The 20,561-nt window shown below is 38.3% G+C and overlaps 5 protein-coding genes across 5 annotated transcripts; 2 read left to right on the forward strand and 3 right to left on the reverse strand.

The window, feature by feature from the left end:
• Positions 1–413: 413 nt before the first annotated feature.
• On the reverse strand, positions 414–1,485 carry AK88_00915 (uncharacterized protein; the record flags this gene model as incomplete). The annotated part of the gene is made up of 2 exons (XM_012478559.1): positions 414–510; positions 674–1,485. 2 exons carry the CDS (start codon positions 1,483–1,485, stop codon positions 414–416), a joined length of 909 nt encoding a protein of 302 aa, XP_012333982.1.
• A 2,389-nt stretch (positions 1,486–3,874) lies between these two features.
• Positions 3,875–8,734, forward strand: AK88_00916 (uncharacterized protein; the record flags this gene model as incomplete). The annotated part of the gene is made up of 6 exons (XM_012478560.1): positions 3,875–3,955; positions 4,075–4,146; positions 4,334–7,762; positions 8,070–8,165; positions 8,355–8,494; positions 8,686–8,734. The coding sequence occupies 6 exons, from the start codon at positions 3,875–3,877 to the stop codon at positions 8,732–8,734; spliced, it is 3,867 nt and encodes a 1,288-aa protein (XP_012333983.1).
• Positions 8,735–10,457: 1,723 nt separating this feature from the next.
• On the forward strand, positions 10,458–11,870 carry AK88_00917 (uncharacterized protein; the record flags this gene model as incomplete). Its single annotated transcript, XM_012478561.1, has 1 exon — positions 10,458–11,870. One exon carries the CDS (start codon positions 10,458–10,460, stop codon positions 11,868–11,870), a length of 1,413 nt encoding a protein of 470 aa, XP_012333984.1.
• A 1,055-nt stretch (positions 11,871–12,925) lies between these two features.
• On the reverse strand, positions 12,926–13,837 carry AK88_00918 (uncharacterized protein; the record flags this gene model as incomplete). Its single annotated transcript, XM_012478562.1, has 2 exons — positions 12,926–13,234; positions 13,751–13,837. The coding sequence occupies 2 exons, from the start codon at positions 13,835–13,837 to the stop codon at positions 12,926–12,928; spliced, it is 396 nt and encodes a 131-aa protein (XP_012333985.1).
• Positions 13,838–15,723: 1,886 nt separating this feature from the next.
• AK88_00919 (uncharacterized protein) lies at positions 15,724–20,161 on the reverse strand (the record flags this gene model as incomplete). Its single annotated transcript, XM_012478563.1, has 2 exons — positions 15,724–19,776; positions 19,964–20,161. The coding sequence occupies 2 exons, from the start codon at positions 20,159–20,161 to the stop codon at positions 15,724–15,726; spliced, it is 4,251 nt and encodes a 1,416-aa protein (XP_012333986.1).
• Between the last annotated feature and the right edge of the window lie 400 nt (positions 20,162–20,561).

Below are 20,561 nucleotides of genomic sequence, written 5' to 3' on the forward strand. Positions count from 1 at the left end.
AACATTTAAAATGAGCTTCAGCGAGGGGGCGGCCATCTCCAAATTTGGAGAGTAACACACACTCTTGTTCGTACGAAGTCGTCGCGTTTCAAAAGGTGTAAAAAAGAAAAAAAACAAAACAAAAACAAAAAAAACAAAAAAGGCACTCTTCATTTTGCACCTTTCGTAATGACAAGTTCCGTTTGGAATAGCCAGACGGAGGAACAAACATTTCAAGCAGTTTCGCTGGCAAGTGTATTTAAAAGGTAGCTAGGAAAAACAACTCTTTTGGAACACTACTGCATGTGACGTATATTGGGCTATTTTTGCATGCGAGCCGGACATGCTAATGAGAGTACTAATTTAAACTGTGGCAAAGTGGACTAAGGGAATGTGCAAGGGGAAGTGGTGGTGAGGGGCTCTCTTCTCCCTCTTCATTCTGCTTGCTCATCTCCTTCATCACCAGTTTCATCCGATTCCATGGACTCATCCTTGTTCTGGTTTTCCGTTTCGTCCGTCTCTTGCTCAGACCTAGGGGTAAAAGCGAGGCAACTCAAAGTGGGTACACTATTGGAAAGATGTTGCCACAGTGCTGACGCACTATTTTGGGTGCCTAATTTTGGCAAAAATGTACACAGGGGAATATAAAGACAAAATATATGCAAAGAGATGCACATGTATCTTTTTTGGTTACCCGTTTTTTTGAACCTCGTCGACGCTTTTTCCGTTGATTTTTACTTGTGGGCTTCCGAATTTACTTTTTGCAATTCGCACTTTTAGTCCCTTGGGTTCATTTTCCTGTTCTTCATCGAATTCTTCGTTGATAATTTTTTTCATAGCTAGGTTTTGTTCCTTCTGTTGGGTATTTGCTTTCTTTTTGAGTGATTGTTTTGTTGCGCCCGCTTGCTCCAGATCTCCCTCTTCATCCTTATCACCCTCTTCACCTGCATCACCCTCCTTCTCATTTTGCTCTTCCTCTTTGTCATTGCCTCCCTGGGCATAGTTATACTCTGGTAGTTTTCCCCTATTTTTTGTCATTTTGCATAAAACTGCATCAGTTATAGAGTTGACCCAGAAGTTCCTCAGGACTTTACTAGCCAAACAGAGAATGGTAGAATCATCCTTTTTTTTTCCCTGTCGTATGTTAATGCATTTGCTGGATAACGTTTCTATTGGCAGAAGTATATCCTTTATGCTTATTTCTTTTTCTTTTATATTTCCTAATTTTAACATTAGCTTATTAGAAACTATGGATCCTTCAATGATTAGCTTTCCTTCTTTATCCGTTTTGTCTAAGATTAATCCTGCCAAGTGCTTAAGGGACTGACCGCAATATTTTCTATTGGCGAAACTTTTCGCTTCGTCCAAATTGTTGTATTCATTTTTTGAAACCTTTAAAAGTTCCTTTGTCCATTTATCCAGATTTTTGTTAAAGAATACGGGGGCGCATCTACTCAGGAAGACGTTAAGTAGAAGGATGGGAAGGGCCCATTTTATCGAATGCATGGTTGGCTAAGTTGGTAAAAGAAGGTGAACAGAGAGTTTGGGTAATATGCCAAAAGTGACGTATGGTTTGGGATATATGGCGTTAGAGATACCAGTGGGCGAAAGGTGTAGAGAAGTTTACAGGCACTGCATGAATTTACTAATGCTTAGCTATGCAGAGACCATTAGTATGGTAATTTTTTAACAAGGAGGAAATTTCAACTAATTTTAGTAAGAACAATTTGGTAGACGAAATGGGGAGAAACTCTTATGATGTTCGTTTATTTGTCTGGGACTTTTTTATTTTATTTTATATTTTTTTTTGTTCCTTAGTTTTAGGTTATGCAAACTAGTCGGAGGGGGGGGTATTCATTTGTGTGTATGTACATGGCTGTGCCCAGGTGGAAATAAAAAACTCCACGCGCAGGGTGTACATAAAATGGTGCGATGAGACATTTGGAAACGTGAAATGATGCGTAAAAGCGAAGAATCGTTTTTGTGATTAAGCAGTGGAGCGAACATAAGTCAGTACATTTTCTTGTGTCCCGTCAATAAGCACAAAACGCGCTACAGGACGCGCTGCAGAACGAATGCAAATTTTACAACATTGCGCTGGGGTAGACGACCCATCTTTTGATTTCTTCTCACAGGGAACAACAAAACGCGTATTAACACGAGTGACACTCACTGTGCTTCCCGATATTTAATTTCATGTCCTAGGTGAGCACTTTCCCGAGAAACGTTTCGCACTTTCGGGCGGGTTTCAATTTTAAGGCTATCGTTGGCCAGGAACTTATACGTCGGTTAAGTGGAAAATGTGTTTTGGACAATATGGCCTTCAAACAGTGTGCCCTAACTATCCCCTTCACGATGCAGGGTGAGCGTTGTCTAATCGGTTGCACGCTCATTTTGAAACAATACTTACGGTTAAAAAATTCTTGTTCATTAGATGAGGGATTGAAGCCATGTAACCCTTAGCCATCGCATAAGAGGTACTACTCGAATATGCGTGGAACTGGCCATGTGGCTCCCCCTTGGAACTCTTTACGTGCACTTTGTGGACCCCTTCCTGTATGCACATTTTTCTGCTTCTCTTTCGATGGTCTCACCATAATTTGACCATATAACACAGAAAAGGAAAAACAGGGAGGGCCTATTCACCTGGATTTTTACCTGTAAAAACTTTTGAGTATGCATAAAAAAAACACAACCACATGTGCAATTTGACTGAATTGCGCTTTTCAAAATGGTTAAAACGTTGCAGTGATTTACATGTGATGAAAAAAAAAAAAAAATTGTTGAGAAAAGGGTTACCACTCTTTTTAAGCCATAAATATGATAATTATTAAATGTGTTTTTTCTTTTCTTTCTTTTTTTTTTTTTTCCTTCTTTAATTTAACCGTAATTATGAGATGGGAATGCCCACCATCCGCATCGATCGTGCTGCATATTTCGCACATGCGTTCCTCACGAATAGCAAACATATAGCCTTGTGCTTTGGCAATTTTTTTTGGCAGGCTTCCAATTTCTTGCCTTTGTTTATTTTTCTGCCGCAAGGTAACAATTATTATACACAACATGTGCATTTTTTTTTATTGATACGTAATTTGTGCCCTTCCGTGTTACGCGACCAAGCAAGTTGCCCCTTGAACATTTTGAACTTAAAAATATTACATGGGAGAACAGTTACATCGCGTGAGTGAATAGATGACTGGGGATTCCACTGAAATGATAATTTGTTAACGCGCCGTTTTGTATACCAACGTGCGTACCTATGCCTTAAAAGGGGTACATCTGTTCAAATCAGTACTTATGCAGGCATACCTTATCCAGTCACACCTTATGAAGGAAATTCGTAGCCACGCGCGTGCATGAAAGTAGGTTTGTACGTGCTCGGTGCTTATCTGTTCATAATATGGTTATTATCCCGTGTGTTATTATCCCATATGCGGTTGGCCCTGTTTGCACGCTCCTTCCCCCTATTCTAACTCAGTGAGAAAATTCACGACGACCTATGCATCCACCATATAACCATCCACAGACCCGCTGAACAGAAAAATGATGTAACTAATTTATTTGTAATTTCTTTCCTCCTTTAACATTTCGAATTTTAAGAGCTACTCCAGAATTGTCAAGTTCTCCGCAACCGTTGCGACCCATTGGAAGGGTTCACACCACAGGCGTAGGTGTACTGTTTATTCCTTTTTGTTTTCATTCGTAAGACTTCTTGGGGAAAGCACCCAACATAGCAAATTGAACGGTAAGCGGCTGCGAAGAAGAATAAGGACATATACAAAGTAGGGAGCGTTTGTACATATAGCAAGAGAGTAAGAAGAACAAACTGGTGATATATGCGACATATAGACGGAGAGATTTATAGAGTAAAGCAACACTTAAATGAATATATAAGATGCTTGGATTCACGGGATCATGTCTGTCCAAGGAGTTTTTCGACTTAGCAAAATCGATTGGGGAGGCCCGCTCGAAGCAGGTAAGCTGTCACGTTCCAGCTGTGCGGAGATTTTTCCCACTTGCGACGCGCACGTGCACACGCATATATATACATACACATGCTCGCATCTCCGTGCTGCCTTTTTTTTTCTCTCGAAGGAGGAAGACAGAATCATATGCAATGAGATCGTTTTGCTCAAGTCAAGGTTTGCGGATCCGAGTGCGTCAGTAGTAGGTTTCCGTGCCAATACGTGGAGGGATTAAGCAATGTTAAAGGAGGCATGAATCACACGGTTGTTGTGTGAACTAGCATAGGGAGAGCGTTGTGCGATGTGCTCCTTTATAGGGATAACTATGTAGAAATGCACGTGCGTTGTTATGCCCGATGCACACCTTGTTATTTTTGTTTCCCCCTCAGAAACAGATAAAGGAATACCTGATCAGGGCGATTTACATTGAAATGCTGGGACATGATGCCTCCTTCGCATATATCCACGCAGTTAAGCTGGCGCACGAGAAGAATATTTTGTGCAAGAGGACGGGCTACTTATCGTGCAACTTGTTCCTAAATAAAGACCATGAATTAATGCTACTTCTAATTAATACAATACAGAAGGATTTAAAAAGCGACAACCATTTGGAAATATGGGCAGCCCTAAATTGTGTGTGTAAATTACTAAACAGTGAAATGATCCCAGCGATATTTCCAATTATAAAAAATTTATTAAATCATAAAAATGAGTTGATAAGAAAAAAGGTTTGTATGTTATTACATAAGATGTATTTAATAGATCCATCCTTGATAAAAGAAATTGACATATTTTTGAAGAAGCTATTGTGCGATGTCGACCCATCCGTGATGGGTGCGTCATTAAATTTGATCTTTTGCATTGCCAAGAATGATATTAGCTATTGTATAAAGTTAGTTCCATACTTAGTTTCTATTCTGAAGCAAATATGTGAAAATAAGTTGCCAAAGGATTACGATTACCATAGAATCCCCGCTCCGTGGATTCAAATTAAAATACTAGCAATTTTTAGAGTTCTCGGATACTCAAATAAAAAGATATCAGAACAGATGTACGAGGTTTTACAAAAGACGATGCAGAGAGCTGACTTTGGCATAAACGTTGGTTATGCTATTATATACGAGTGTGTAAAAACTATTGCTACTATATACCCTTCTCATCATTTGCTAGAGTTGGCATCTCTGTCCATATCAAGATTTATTTCCTCAGATAATCATAATCTTAAGTACGTTGGTGTTACGGGGCTAGCGTTGATTGTGAAGATTAACCCTATGTATGCATCGAAGCACCAGTTAGCTGTAGTAGACTGCTTAGAGGACAAAGACGAAACATTAAAAATGAAAACGTTAGATTTGTTGTACCAAATGACGAATCCTCTAAATGTTAAAGTAATTGTAGATAAGCTTTTATTTCATGTGGAGAATTCGCTAGATATTCATTTTAAGCATGACTTGGCGTGCAAAATTATTCAGTTAATTGAAAGGTACACTCCAGATGATATTTGGTTTTTAAATACTATCAACTCTTTGTTTTTGTCCGTGGGTGAATTACTCGATGAGAGTTATTCCTACTCCCTTATTAAGCTCTTGAAGGACAGCTCCATGTGCCTGGATTCGGACTCCGGTGACGATTTAGTTCGCAGTGGAGTGAATGAGGAGGTTAGTAGTATGGCTGGAGATCACCGCAAACGCGACAAGGGTAATGTAGCTTACGCAAATGAAGGGGAAAGTACAAATACGGCTTATTTAAAAAACATTGCAGAGATGGAGAGTAGGGGAGAATTGCTGAGTGAGTCCTCGCCCCCAGGGGGAGAAGAAGGAGTTAGCAACCATCCAGACGAGAAGCCCAATTGTGGAAATTACGACATAGGGCAAAATGATGTAAGTGTGGCACTTGATGATAGTGAGAAAGTACTCATTTTGGGGTCGGTAAACAAAGATGGAAATAGCGACGAATTAGCAAAGGATAACAGCCATACTGGTGAGAATCTCATTAGGGGAACATCCAATCGAGAAAATGATGAAAATGAATTAAAAGAAAAAAATAAAATAAATGATGATTTGTACAATTTGAGGAAATATGCCGTGAATACCTACATAACCATGCTAGAAAATAACGAAAATATTCCCTTCATTTTGATGCAAATTATTTGCTGGGTGTTAGGAGAATATAGCTACCTGTGTGATATAGAAAATTACACAACTGAAGATATCATTGATTTGCTATGTGAGTGTCTGGAAAGAACTTATAACAACCCAGATAGAGTTAAGTCTTGCATAATTACAGCGATTTTTAAATTGTGCTGTTTCAACAATGTAACCGATCATGTCGTTGCGAAGAATTTAATCGAGAAATACAAGAACAGCAGACTCACAGATATGCAACAGAGGTGTTACGAATATAGCTCCATTTTAAATAACCCGAATTTAATGAAAAATGTATTTTCAATATCGAGTAAGCAGAAAATGGTCATTGATGAAAATTTGTCCTTTTTAAATCCCTTGGTGGATAAACATTTGGCAAGTGGAGGGAAGGCTTACATAAAGAAGGAGTTAAGGCAAACCGAAACAAATTTTGAATCAGCTAAGAACAGCGTCCCCACGCTCAATTTCACACCATATGAATTACCAATCAATAACAGAATACACATTGATACCTTGCACACGTCCAACAGTGGCTCTGGGTATGAAAGGAGTTACAAGTATGATACATCTGCGCATGTTTCGTTAGAGGATAAAAGTACTAACCTCAAAGAGAGGGAAAAAACATTTAAGCTTAACGTGGTGGGCCCTAAAAAATGGACAAGAGAAACGTGCAAAATTGAAGGGAAAAATAATAATGAGAAAAATAGCAACAAAAATGGAAAGAAAAAGAAAAAGAAAAAGAAAAAAAAAAAAAAAAAGGGGGACAACCAGACAACCTATGAGTTTAAAGGTAGCCATGAAAATGTGAGCATAAATAAAGTAGGCAACAAGGATGGGCAAAAAAGACTTCCTAAAATTAGGAACACGCAGGGTGAAATTGAACAAGAAGAGGTGGAACAGGAGGAACAAAGCAATGATGAACTTTTTTATGAAAACAAATATGGTGGACACGGAACAGAAGGCATAGGCAAGGAAGAAGACGAAGTGGATAGCGCAGAAGAGGACGAAGAACAAGGTGAAGAAGACGACGAGGATGAGGAGGAGGAAGAGGAGGACGACGAAACAGTGGAAAATGAAGGAAACTATGGCGACAATCATGAACCAGGGAATGAAGGAAGAGAGAATGAAAAAAGAATGGATAATTTAGGAGATTACTACAATCAGAATTACGAAAGTTTTGACGAAAGAGATATACACAACTTAAGGGATAACAAGCACGATCGTGCGAGCAGCAGCAATGCATCCGCAACACATAACGAGCTAACAGAGAAGGAAAAAATGGCTGCTGCTCTTTTTAATGGTCTACTATCAAACAATTCTTCAGTTGACTATTCGAGAAATAATTACTCTTCTAGTTTTTCAAGTAAAAAAAGTCACGCGTTGTTGTCCAATAGGAATTATTTTAACTGCAAATCTGATGAGAGCAGGACGGATGAAAGGGGAAAACACTTTGTTGAGAAAAGTTCGAGGAAATTCCAAAGAGAACCTGGTGCATGGGGCAGTCAACAGGTGGACAAGCAGAGCTCTTCGTCGAATATTTGGGGAAATTCTTCAAACAAATTGGACGAAATGAAAAAATCCAAGTGTGCATTTGATATGCTAGATTTGAACGAACCTTCTTCTAAAAGGGACTTAGTGGAGGAAGAAGAGGAAAATAGGACCTGTAAAGACGAGGTAGCCATCGAAACACCTTTTCATTGCGCCCACGGCTACTACGTGAAAAAGGGGGGAGCCATATGAACAGAGAGAAAGGGCAAAACAAAAAAAAGGGCGCCAATTGTTTCATCACATGTAGTGGTCATTTTGCTCAACCAACATATTTACAAAACGAGTTGAAAACATAATCTTTGCCCTCGTGCTGCTGACATTCAACGCGCTTCGTCATTATGCAGTGGTCTTTTTGTTTTTACGAAAAATTGTGTCATTTTACTGCGTATTGTGCGCCGCCTATTTTTGTGTCCTTTTATTTTTTTTTTTCCAGGATAAAAATCTGTGGAACAGCATCAGCAATCAGAAGAAGGCCGTTTTTTTAAACGCTACAGAGTTAAGCATATTTCAAATAATTAAAAGTATTGAGGTAGGTCGTTTTGCCATTGGGTTTTGAGAAGACTTGACTGCTTTGGCTCCGTAGCAGCTTTGCAGTTGCTTGACACAGTTGGGCAATTTGCATATATGTGTGTTTTATTCTGTTCTCTTTTTTTTTTTTTTTGTTTTTATTTCCACATTGCGCGATATTTATGCGTCACATGTTTTCATTCTTTTGCAGAACAACCTAAATGCCAACGTGGTGGAAGTCAGCACAAAGGAAGCCCTAGTTTCCTGCATATATAGCAGCAATAAAGTGTTGGTAAAAATCAAAATAGAGGAAAACAAATTGGTTTTTTTAGTGAAGTCCGCTGACACTAGGTAAGACAACATGAAGCATAACGCTATCACTAACAAGATTTAGCGAATGTATATGTGTGCTGTGCGTGTGTGTGTTTTTTTTTTTTTTACCGCATGGATAATTATTTTTGCCGTTTGAACAGTGAGGCTGTTAAAAGCTATTCAATTTTGATGTTATCATTTTTTGTTTTTTTTTTTTTTCCCTACTTCAGCATAATTGACAGCGTCATTGACATTCTGAGAAATTTGTTTCACGTATGAGTTTTTGTCATACGTATGCTTGGCCATGTAGGAGTGCACTAGTGTACGCGTGTGTGTGTATGCATGTAGGGTAGACTTGTACGCATTTTTGTTTACTCCCATGTTTTGTACGAGTTTTTTTTTTTTTTGTTTTTTTGTTAAATTATTGAGGGGCATGAGCATTTTGTATGTGCGCATTTTGTTTTAGTGAGATGTGTGTATGCTGCTTTAGCTCCTGTAATAAGCGAAGCATTTTCGTACACAACAAGTGTGCTTCGTGTGTGCAACTGAGCCGCCCTTTGGGGGTCATCTGCACTTGGCACTTACGCACATGTATGCGTACAATATACGCGTTTCTTTTTAAAACAAACTGAACCCAGTGAACATTTTTTTTTTTTAATGTACCAGTCTTAATTTTTGAAAGAAAAAGAAAAGCACAACGTGAAACGACAAAAAACAAGCCGGTAAAAATAAAGATGAAAAAACGAAAAACAGCTTGTTGGACTTATCACCTCAGCGGTGACGTCCACCGATTCGATCACCGATAAAATGTGTTCATTTGTGTAAAAAAAATGTACGTGCCATGTACACAGAAAATAGGGTATGCACTTTGGCTAAGTTAATAACAAGTTAGCATAACTTACAAATGTGTAGGGCTCTCAAAAATAGCATCGCTGGAGCATCCCCTTTGTTTATTTTACGCAGAAAAATACCTTGAAACATGTCACATTTGTAAGTACATTTCCGTGCATGTACATTTTGGTTTCTGCGCTTTCATTTTTTCCCCTCCATAAATTTCGGAAATCATTTTTGTACAATCTCATATTTCCAACTAGCTATATGGCATGGGCACAATTTTAGCAGGACGCACAGCATACCTTTTCGTGAATTAACAAGTGTATAAAAAAATACATGTTATCAGGGTAATTTTTTTTTTATATTTTTATTATTTTTTTTTTTTAATTCCCCATTTAAGGAACCTGCTTTTCTTTTCTTAAATTAAAAGCTCGAAGCTGCAATACCTTTTCACTTAAAATTGCGACAAAAAAAAAAAAAAAAAAAAAGAAAAAGGCAGAAAGGTTAAAAAAGCTAAGCTTGAATGGGGGAAAAACGAAAATGCCACATTTGTACATGAAAAAATATACATATACATTTTTACATACGTGTAACGTATGATCAGATATTTGCATTCTTGCGCACATACCATTTGCGCGGCTTCCACGCTTCCTCTTTTTGCGAATTCGTTGAGGGGTAAGAAAATAAAGAAAAAGTAACCATGCGTTTGCTAATATGTATCGAACCTTGTTTAATTGAGAATAGGCATGTGCGCAAGGTTGTTTAGAAGGAAAAGCTTTTGTTTTCTTCTTTTTTTTTTCTTTTTTTTTTTCTTTTCCCCGTGGCTTATTTCAAAGTAGGGAAGAATTGCCCGAAGCTGAATGTAACTGAAGGAGAAAGGAGCAAAAACGCGTGAACAACAGTGAGCCTAAAGAATGCAAGAGAACGAAAAGAGAAGAGGAGAAAAAGGAAGAGAAAAAAACAAGAAATAAAGAACGCGCATAGGAAGAAAGGGGAAGAAATAGCAGATTAAGTGAACGTACACAAGAATTAGTCACCTTTTGCGGCAATCAAGTCAAAAGGTTGATATAGTTTTAAACACGTGTACAGTCCTTGCGTAAAGGCTTCGACGCTCACAAAGCGATATAGTTTATGCCCATTCAAAACGAATAAGAATATCTGGGGCAAAATGATCGTGGGCAAAAATTTCTGGGATGAGGAGAAGGACGCACCTATTCTGAAGAGAAATGCAAATTACATTAACAAAGAGAACTGTGAATATGTTTGCAAGCGTGCAGAACATTTCTACGAAATAATGTTAAGTTACATTAAAGAGGAAATCAATGTGGAGATTCGAGAAGATTGTAATGATAAGGAGATTTTGAGGATAATAAAATTAGACGCTGAAAGAACATTTAACAAGGAAGAAAATCGATCCCTACTAATTGAAGTTCTTCAGTCCATTTATCCAATAACGAATGATTACCACCAAGGGATATCATTTATCTCATCCTTTTTGTTGCTTTTCTTAGAACCAAGGGAAGTAGTAAAAATTATTACCGGTTTACACAAATATTACTTACCAGGGTATTTTAAGGCAATGCCAAAGGCATACGTGAGGGATTCTCGTGTGTTCTTAAGTATCTTAAATCATTTCCATCCAAATTTATATGAACATATAAAAAACTTGATAACTCCTGAAGCGTTCGTTTCTAAGTGGTTCATTGGTCTCAATGTGCACGTTCTGACATTCGAATCGCTTATGTTATTTTTCGAGCACTTGTTGAAACAAGGAGAAATATTTTTGTTTAAATATAGTATTGCTTTGTGCAGAACTTTGGAACAAGAAATTATGAATACAAATGACGTTTCTAAGCTTCTGGCGTTGTTGCGATTAGACCAGAAACTTTTCCCTAATGATTATAAAAAGTCGGACGCGCAGAAAATTGGAGATTTTTTTTTAAACATTATTGAAGCTTCGTTAAAAGTGGACATGACAAGCATCGACTTGGACAAATTGAGGGAAGAAGCGTGTGAGCAGATGAAGTTGGAGGAGGAGAGGAGGAAGCAAATTGAGATGGAGCGCCTCTTGACGGATGACGAAATTATTTTTTCCGACGAGGAGGAGGAAGAAGACGACCTAGATGATGATGACAAGGGGGATTCAGACCTGACGCAGAGCGAGCAGGACAACAAATCGGATCACACGGATAATTTGGATCATGAGGAAAAATCACTTCCTGATGAAAAATCCATTCCTGTGGAAAAATCGCTTCCTGAGGAAGAATCGCTTCCTGAGGAAGAATCACTTCCTGAGGAAAAATCGCTTCCTGAGGAAGAATCACTTCCTGAGGAAGAATCACTTGCTGAGGAAGAATCACTTCCTGAGGAAAAATCCGTTCCTGAGGAAAAATCACTTCATGAGGAAGAATCACTTCATGATGAAAAATCTATTCCTGTGGAGCTGAACAAAATGCAGCTTGACGATGCCAACAAGGCCAAGCCAGAAGACGCAAAGGAGAAAGCATTGTCCAGTGGAGAGTCCCCCAAAAATGAGGACAAAAAAATCGAAAAAAGGGAATGTGAAGAGGACTACATGTGACGAATATTAAGAAAAATGAGTACAACAATTGGATGAAAAGAAAGAAAAGAAAAAAAAAAACGTACATATGTTGTAGATATAAACGCACTGCGTAGCAAAACGGAAATATTAATTAAAATAAGTTGCAAGTCAGTATTTAAAATGTTACCAAAATTTTTTTACACTGGGCCACGTGCAAAATATATTTATGCATACTTTCCACTGGCACACTGTATATAGCATTTATTTTAATTAACGCGCCTTTTCTTTTCATAAAGGCTGCGGGTGATGCACCAAAACCCACATGCTTTATGTTAATGTGCGATGCGTGTAGAAAGCACCATCGAATTGTGTCACAATGTATTGCTGAGCAATGCTGTGTGATGAGTCATGCGATCCATGTTGTGCACGTTTTTCATGTGCTGAATCGCGTGGTCTTTTTTTTTTTTAAAAAACATACCTAAACTTTTGTTTTACGTTATATACTATTTGAGTTAATCTGTTTCCCCCCCCCCACGCACATACACAGTTGTTCGTACACCCCACGTGGGTATATTTGGTTTCACCTGAGAGGGCTTTCTTTCTAAACCTCACAATTATAAAATAAGTGGATGCTTTTCTACATTTGCCCAATTAATTAGTAGATATAGATTGCGAATGACGTGGTAAAGGGATAGAGTTCAATTAGGGATTGTCCTCTTCCACATGCGGGCAAAGGGTGGAAAGCTAATCGGTCAAGTGTGGTGAATTTGCGATGGTATTACAATTCTTATGCGCTCCGTTGTTGAAGAAAACAACAGAAAGGGAGCGGCCACAGATATAAAGGCATCTCTATCTTTGCATCCACATGGACACTGATCTTTCATTTTTATTATACAGTGATACAGCTATATTATTTACGGTGCCCCTTTTACCGCTTTTCCGTTTCGACGTTTATTTTTATAATTATATTAAAAGTTGTGGGAAAAAAAAAAAAAAATTAATAAGCAAAAAAGGAATAAAAATAAACATTGCGCGATAAAGAGCACAGGGTATATACACATAACACATAGACACAGAACTCGCGACAATTTGGTTTACTCTTCCGTTTTTTGCATCTTAGCTTTTGCATTAATAACCGATACGTTCATTTGTTTGGCTCTCTCAATAATTTCCCTTCTCTTTTTACTCGAAACATTATGAGCAATTTGCACGCAGTACTTTGTGTTGTTCATAATTAATGGTTCCATTTCTCTGACATTTCTTACTATATATTTGTACTTATTATTTGGTAACAAATATTTCGTTTTTTTGTTGCTTCCGTAGCCAATACTTGGCATTAAGTTCGTTCCTTTGTACCTTCTTCTGACACGACAATCAATACCTCTTGGTTTTCTCCATGCAGGCTGCGGGGCGGAAGAAGCGAAGGTGAGATGTTATAGGGGCGTGTTCATACAAAAATTAGAAATGTGAGCGCAACATATATACATGTTATGAAATAATGTCGCACAAAAGGATACGGTAATAGGTACGCCATGTGTACGAGCTTATGGAAAGGTGAATTCGGGAGGGGGGCGGACTGACTTGCTCCAAAATGTATATGTTTATCACAATTAGTACGCAAAAATGGCAATGCATTAAGTCAGGCACACGAAAGCATCACGTATGTGTATTTTCCACTAGGCACATACTAATATATGTTGCTAGTCTCTACCCCCTGGGTTTCTACTGCATACAAATTCCACTGAGCTCAGGTTCTATACAAAAATAGTTCCCCGCTCTTTGTAGTTACACAAGCGTACGAGCGGAAGTCAACAATGGGTATGTACATATATATGGGCATATATTTATGTTATAAAGAAAATATCTATGACTTGGTCTCCCCTCCCATTCTCCTTCCTTTTTTGTTATCTTGTGATTACCTTAACACGCATAAACCTGTTCGACTGAAAACGCGTGAACTTCTTTGTTCTCTTCTTTATAATTTTTCCCACTTTTTTTACTGCCATTTTGGATTTCTTTGTATTATGTTGATGGATAAATTGAGTTTCGCAAAACAAAAAAGGACTACTGAACGTTGAAATATCGAATCAGTAAGGTACGCAAAAGTTTAAATACGGCGTTCCTGGCACAGCGTTATAAAATATATAAATTTTACATGGCAGCATTGTAATTATAGCCTTCTTTTTTTTTTTTATTTTGATTTTCCTTAAAAAATTATGTATATTTTTTTTTTATATCTACAAATTATTTAATTAGTTTTTTAAAAGGTTTTAACTATATGGATGGGTGCTGAAAATGTGAATCTGCGTTCAGCTGGTATTTTTTCCTTACCCGATGTACCTAACAGCTTCCCAATTTTTGTTGTCACCATAATGGAGCAACGTGCATACATAATAATTATATTTATCAATATAACCATATACCGTTTTGCAAAAAAAAATAAAAATTGCATACGCGCGAAGTGCATCTTTATATGTTGTACTCAGTTATCTTCTGCAATTCTCAAACGTGAAGATTTTTTTTAATAATTGCGGGACCGGCACAAAAGTAAACCATGAACAAGATGGCATAGAGCCATGGTGCAAAGGGCCTTACTTTTTACCGTTATGCAGTACAGTTTCATGAATATACGCGTCAAGCGACGAAGTATTTTCTTCCTTCAAAGAATATGCCTCCGTTTTTTTTTGTAGCTAACCTTTTCATTGCTACCTTCTTTTTTTTTAAATGTGCCAACGGAGATAAGATTGTACGAGTTTTACTTAAATGTTTTTTTAAGCGAAATTTAATTGTGTTTGCAAAAATGTCCCTTTTATTGCTTAAACTGTATTTTTCTTTAAGCAACAAAGGCGAATAATTTCCTATGACGTGGGTATTTATATAATTATGCCCGCTGAAATTAATGCCCCGGTAGTAGTACAAGGGGGTATAATATACATTATGGTGTACATCCTCATTTCGTTTCACCTTGGACAACATTTACGCGTAGTAGTTATGGCACCTTGCATTGGCAACTTGACAAGGAAAAGAGCAGCAATGGCATTGCAAATTTTTGGGCAGTAAAATATACTAATGATAATTCTTTCTCAAGCGGGTAGAGACTCAATTTATTTTATGTAATAAAAATGGCACAAAATTGGTTTTACATGAATAAGGGGGAAAAACCGTACAGCTTGGCAAAATGCTGCTTATAAGAGTAGCTCAATTGAAGGCTGTGTAATTGTTGCATTTTCTACGCGCCCAATTTGTTGCCCGTTTGTATGCGACGTTTATTCTCCCCCACACGAGTAAGTCCTCTCTACACAAAGGAAGGAATAAAATCTAGTAGGGCCAACACATGGTGGCGTAGAAATTCCGCTAACATGCATTTTCAAAAGGAACATACAATTTTTAAGCGCATGGGTTGAAGGGCGTTTTGGTTAAGTTCGTGCGGTCAGCCGTATTTTGCATTTTCTTGACGAAAAGAGTATAATAAATACATGGGCATGACTGCGAAAAAAAAATTGACATCATCCCGGATTTGACAAATGGAACAAATAAACAAACAAGCGCACAAACAAAGAAATTAATGAATCAAGGGCGCACTGCGGAGGCCCTTTTTTGCTTGAAAAATTTTGTTTTATACATTTTTTAAAAATGATTAATTCTGAGGACGGCCACTTTGTGTGCCGAATATCGCAAGTCGCGGGGAGCGGGAGTTTTCCACGTTCCCCCGTGTGCGTGTCAAAATTGTGTAGCTGCACGACGACATCTCTGTGTGCGCGCACGGGGTGTATGTGCGTATGCGCATCTACGCGCGGTTTTGCTTTCCTTCGCTTGGTGTAACGGTTGGTAACATTCTATGTGTTTTCCAGGATATGCCGCACGCCCCCGCCCATTCGCTGGTTGCCTTGAATTACTGTGGAACGAAGGAAATATCCCTAAACCTAGACTCCCCGGTTAGGGTAATCAATCCCACACTCCCAAACTCGGTGCTGCGCTCATTAAGTTCCGAATTGACGACCAGTTCATCATTCAGCGTGATATGCACGCGTCCCCCGTTGTAGGACACCTTTAAATGGTGCCACACTTCCGGGGGTATTGGCATGTGCGTGGGTGCATTTAGCTGGTATGGAATTCCTTTGCTAATTTTGAGGAGATACAATTTACCATCCATTTGGGTGGTGTCCAATATGACAGATAAGAAATCATCAGATGATAGTACTCTGAAAATGACCCCAGATTTTGTCAAAGGTTTTAAGCTAATGGATGTTTCAAGCGAAAACGATTGCATGTTTGTACATATGTTGTGACCCTTTAAAAGTATGATTGATGGAATGAGAAGATCTCCTTCTTCTTTCCGTTTTTGCGCGGAATAAAGATAACACTCGTCGGTGTCGCTTTTTCCACTCTGATTATGTCCATCCGGGTAAACACGTTGTGCTTGTTCTTCCCTTTTGGGATCTGCCCAAATTGAGTTCAAAGCAAAATTTTTGTGAATCCTCCAATAGGTGTTTAGAGGAACAATCCAGTTAGTGTCTAATGGTAGATTGCACCTCTCTGTGAATGGTGTGCACCCAGCCTGGCTATCTGCATTTGTGGTTTCTTCGCTGATTGATTTGTCATTTGAATTATTTGTTTTCTGTACTTTGTGGAAATCGTTTATATCGTTCTTGGACGGAATGGCAATTGACTTCCTTGCCCCGTTGTAGTATTTGGCTTGATCGAGAGAACCTATGACAATTTTATCAAAAAATATTTTTTCCTTACAGTTGTTCATTCCAAGTCCTACGTGTCCATATGAATCATTTTTTGTTTCAAATCCGTTGACATATTTCCCGTTTATGTAAGCCCTAACATTTTTATATCCAAACTCGATAAAGAGTGTTGCCCATGCCCCTAGCTTGAAGGGCAAATTACTTATTTGCTTTTTACTAATTGGTGAACTCCTTTTCCCATCTGTCATTTCTACAAAGTAAAACTCCTTTTTGTTTATTACAAAATTGGAGTAATTATTATGGTCTCTGTACTTTATTACGATTCCTATATTTCCTTCATATGGTATTTTAACGTCGCAGGAGATGAAGCCTTTGTACACCTTAGTGTGTCTCTGGAGGATGTAGGAAGCGTATATCTCTTCCGAGGATTTTATGAGCCTATCATTGGTGATAGCCGCAAATAGGTTTCCATTCGTGAATCTTTCCACAGCCCAGTTCGATGAGCCGCTTATACTCCTACCATCAATGATCAGGTAGTTGTCATTTATATTTGTTGAATTGTATTTTTCTTCAAATGTCTGTACGGTTATGGGTTTGACGTCTGCTAGTGCCTTTTCCAATTTTTCTATGATCATTTTTTTTCTATTTGTGATTAGTGCAAATTGTTTTATGAGAGACACCACGGATGATTGGTTCTCCCTGATGAAGGTCTCGTACTTGTTCTGTTCGCTTCTCAATTTGGACAAAGTTTTATTCAAATTGTTTATCTGTTTATTTTTTATTATTAAATTGGAGAAAATACCTTTTTGTTTTTTTGCCAAATTGTGCATGTGTCCCTTTTCCGCGTCGTAGCTTTGTTGGAATGTGTTAAAAGAGTCCATCAGTTGTTGCTGGTTCTGTTGAACACCTGAAGAACGATCAACATGGTCATCGCTTTGAACCGCCTGAATTTCCCCTGGAGTTCCATTTCTACCGTTTAGCAATCCTCTCTTGTAACTTGCTGTGTTGTACAAATTGTGCATGTTAACCAGTTGGTTTTTCAAAGCGGCGTGCTTCTGGTGAACTAGGGCAACTGGGGGGATATCCGTCAGGTATGACTTGGTCTGGATGAAGGAGAAAAGAGCATCTTTACTGGAGTCCGAATTTAGCGACTCGTTAATGTTGTGTGATGTTCTTGGCAAGTTACAAATGGATCCATTAGGCTTCGTTAAGTAGTAAGAATCTTTATTATTATGATCAGCGATGGTAGCCATAACGCCATTTCTATTAATGATCATGGTGCTAGTAAACGATTGGGTAATATCTTTCAGTTTTCTTATTTGTATGAGTCCCCCTACTTTATTTGTTATGATACCAGCGTGAATAGCAGATTTGCATATGGCAGAGTTCGGTGCATAAATGTAGGATCCTAGAACAGGCTTTTCATTGTGGAGACAGTAAGGCAAGCATCGTGCAACTACAAGGTTTTCGTTCGTAAAATGGATTTCTTCAAATGTGTCATCGCAGGTTAGTAATAATGATGGGTAATTCATCATATCGTTCGGTTGTTTATACTTTATGTACAGCTGAATATTGTTACACGTTTTTCTTGTCCATCCGGGTAGATATATAGGAGCACTATCTGCACTTGTGTATTTTTCAAACATTGCAAATGCATCTACCACTATGCTTTCTTCACTCTTTGTTAAATCGGAATGCTGAATCCGTTTTACGATAAAGGACCCAGAACAGAATTCATAATTGTCTGGTAAATTTTTGTCACAATTTATTTCAATGTCTGAGATATATCTTTTGGACAAATCAGTTTTTGTCAGTAGGGAATGTTTATCATCTGTCACAACTCCTGTGTATCCTTCATAAAGATTTCTGTTCGCGTCATAGTTCAGGAAAAAATCGTCCATGTCTACTAGCTTAATGTCTGTGATTCCTTTAAATGTATTGTCTTCCATGTTCGTTGGTAGAATCTGTGCACAAGGTTCGGAAGTGCCGTTGTCGTTTGTTTTCGGCTTTATCGTTACCATTATAATGCCGCCGCTTTCGCGTGGCAGCAAATTGGCTTCTACAGCGGAGGCGCACATGCGTGAGGTTAGCGCATAGCAGGAGGGAGGGTTTGCATCCAAATTAGGGGGGGTCTCATTCGAAATGGTTTTATTGGGGGAGGCATTATTGAATGTACTTCCTGCCGCCAAGCACTCGGAGGGGCACAAAAAATGTGACTCCTTATTCTCCCTAGGTACGCTCTCGAAGGTTGTGGCGCAGTCTATCTTTTTCTGAAACGCGGTGTAGCAAACCTTTTCATATACAGTGGTGTACAAGTATAGAGAATTTATGACTTGTTCTGGTGTGTGTTTGCAGGACCAGAATAATGAGAAAGATGGCATGGGTGGGTTGGTTTTTACCCCAGGAGATGACACCTCGATGTATATAGGTACGAGTTTATTTCTGGCTAAATGAACAAGAGAGCTACTTAGAATGGTTTCATTTTCCATGTCTAGGTTTGAAATAATTTCCTTATTGTCTACCTTAACAGTCAGCTTCCCTACCACATTTTTTGCAACAAATGTATAGTTCCCGTCATCTGGAGGGTTAAGAAAACTTTGAATGACAATTTTGATTTGTCCACTTTCAATTCCCAATTCGTTTAATTTTTCTTCATTTACTTCTAAACGTTCGAGTGGAACTCTCAACAAATTGTTCCTTTTATTTATATCAATGTTGTCGTATATTTTCATTAGGGCACCTGTTCCATAATTCGCCAAAGCAGAAGAAGTATTTATGAGAGATTTAATGTCACTCATTAAGTTTGCGATTTTTTCCCTTTCCTTAATCATTTCCTTTTCTGTTTTTAAAAATTTATTAATTTTTCCTTCTGCTTCTGTGTAGCTTTTAATCAGTACTTCTGACTTTGCATGAGAATTTTGCAAACTTTCTTCATTCACACTTTGTAGCTTTTTGTGTGCATATTTTGCTTTCATGAAATTTAGTTCGTCCTCGCAAAAAACCTTAATTTCGAACTCCCTTGTGGATAGATCATTGCAAGTGAAGGCAAATAATTTATTCCCAGCTAGCTGAGCGCAAGTATTATTTTCATTTCTGAGTCTTTTTTCCGAATCAATTTTCCACATTTCCGACTTGTCGTTCAAATCGGGCGAACAAGTCGAAACGGTTAAGAAGTTTTTGTATGTTTTTAGACACAGTCCATTTTGTGTTCTAAGTCTTCCGTTCGCGGAGGACAGCCAAGTGATTTGGCTCTGCATGGGGATGAACAGGAGCAAAGTAGTGGTGCCGCAAATGTCCAGATGGTAAAATGGCAAGTTGGCTCATGCGTGTGTCAGTATTTGGGCTAAATCTCACACTGAGATAACCATTCCCATGGATACAAGGAGAAGCACATGTACAGAGTACAGTTACGTTTTATGTTTATACATCCCCTTTTACCTCATTTCCATGTGCTAACTTGTCGCAGTCATCCGAAGCTACTTCAAATTTATTATTTTCAATAACGTTTTCCGCATATAGGCAGTACGCGTCTTTGTACTTCAGGAATATCCTACTGTTGGACACAAGTTGCCCGAGGGCTCCATTATACAAAAGGGGAAGTAGCAGCGCGCAGGCTAAAAGGAAGGATGCTTTCATTGTGTTGGACATTTTCTATTGGAGAAAATTTGGGGAATTAGTGCAGAGAAACAAACTGAGGAAACTAACCGAAAAATCGCCAAGCGGTGCAACGACAAAATGGGAGAAAGAACAAGCTAAAATTTACATACAATCAATGTACACAACCCATTTGCGCCGCCACACATTGCCCGTTCGTTGGCGCAACAGAATAGTTTTACTATTTAAAAAGAAAAAAAAAAAAAAAAAAAGCCACAAATGTTACACCAAATTGTGCCATGTATTAGTTTAAACTCCGTCCACCAAAAATTTACGTGAGAATATTAGTCCTTTTTAACAACAACAGGATTGGAAGGATCCAGGAAGATTACCACGCGTGCGTATACAACATTACGCGCATAGACAAGTATATTTTTGCCCG

Source organism: Plasmodium fragile, assembly GCF_000956335.1.
Source record: "Plasmodium fragile strain nilgiri unplaced genomic scaffold supercont1.7, whole genome shotgun sequence".
Lineage (NCBI taxonomy): Eukaryota > Apicomplexa > Aconoidasida > Haemosporida > Plasmodiidae > Plasmodium > Plasmodium fragile.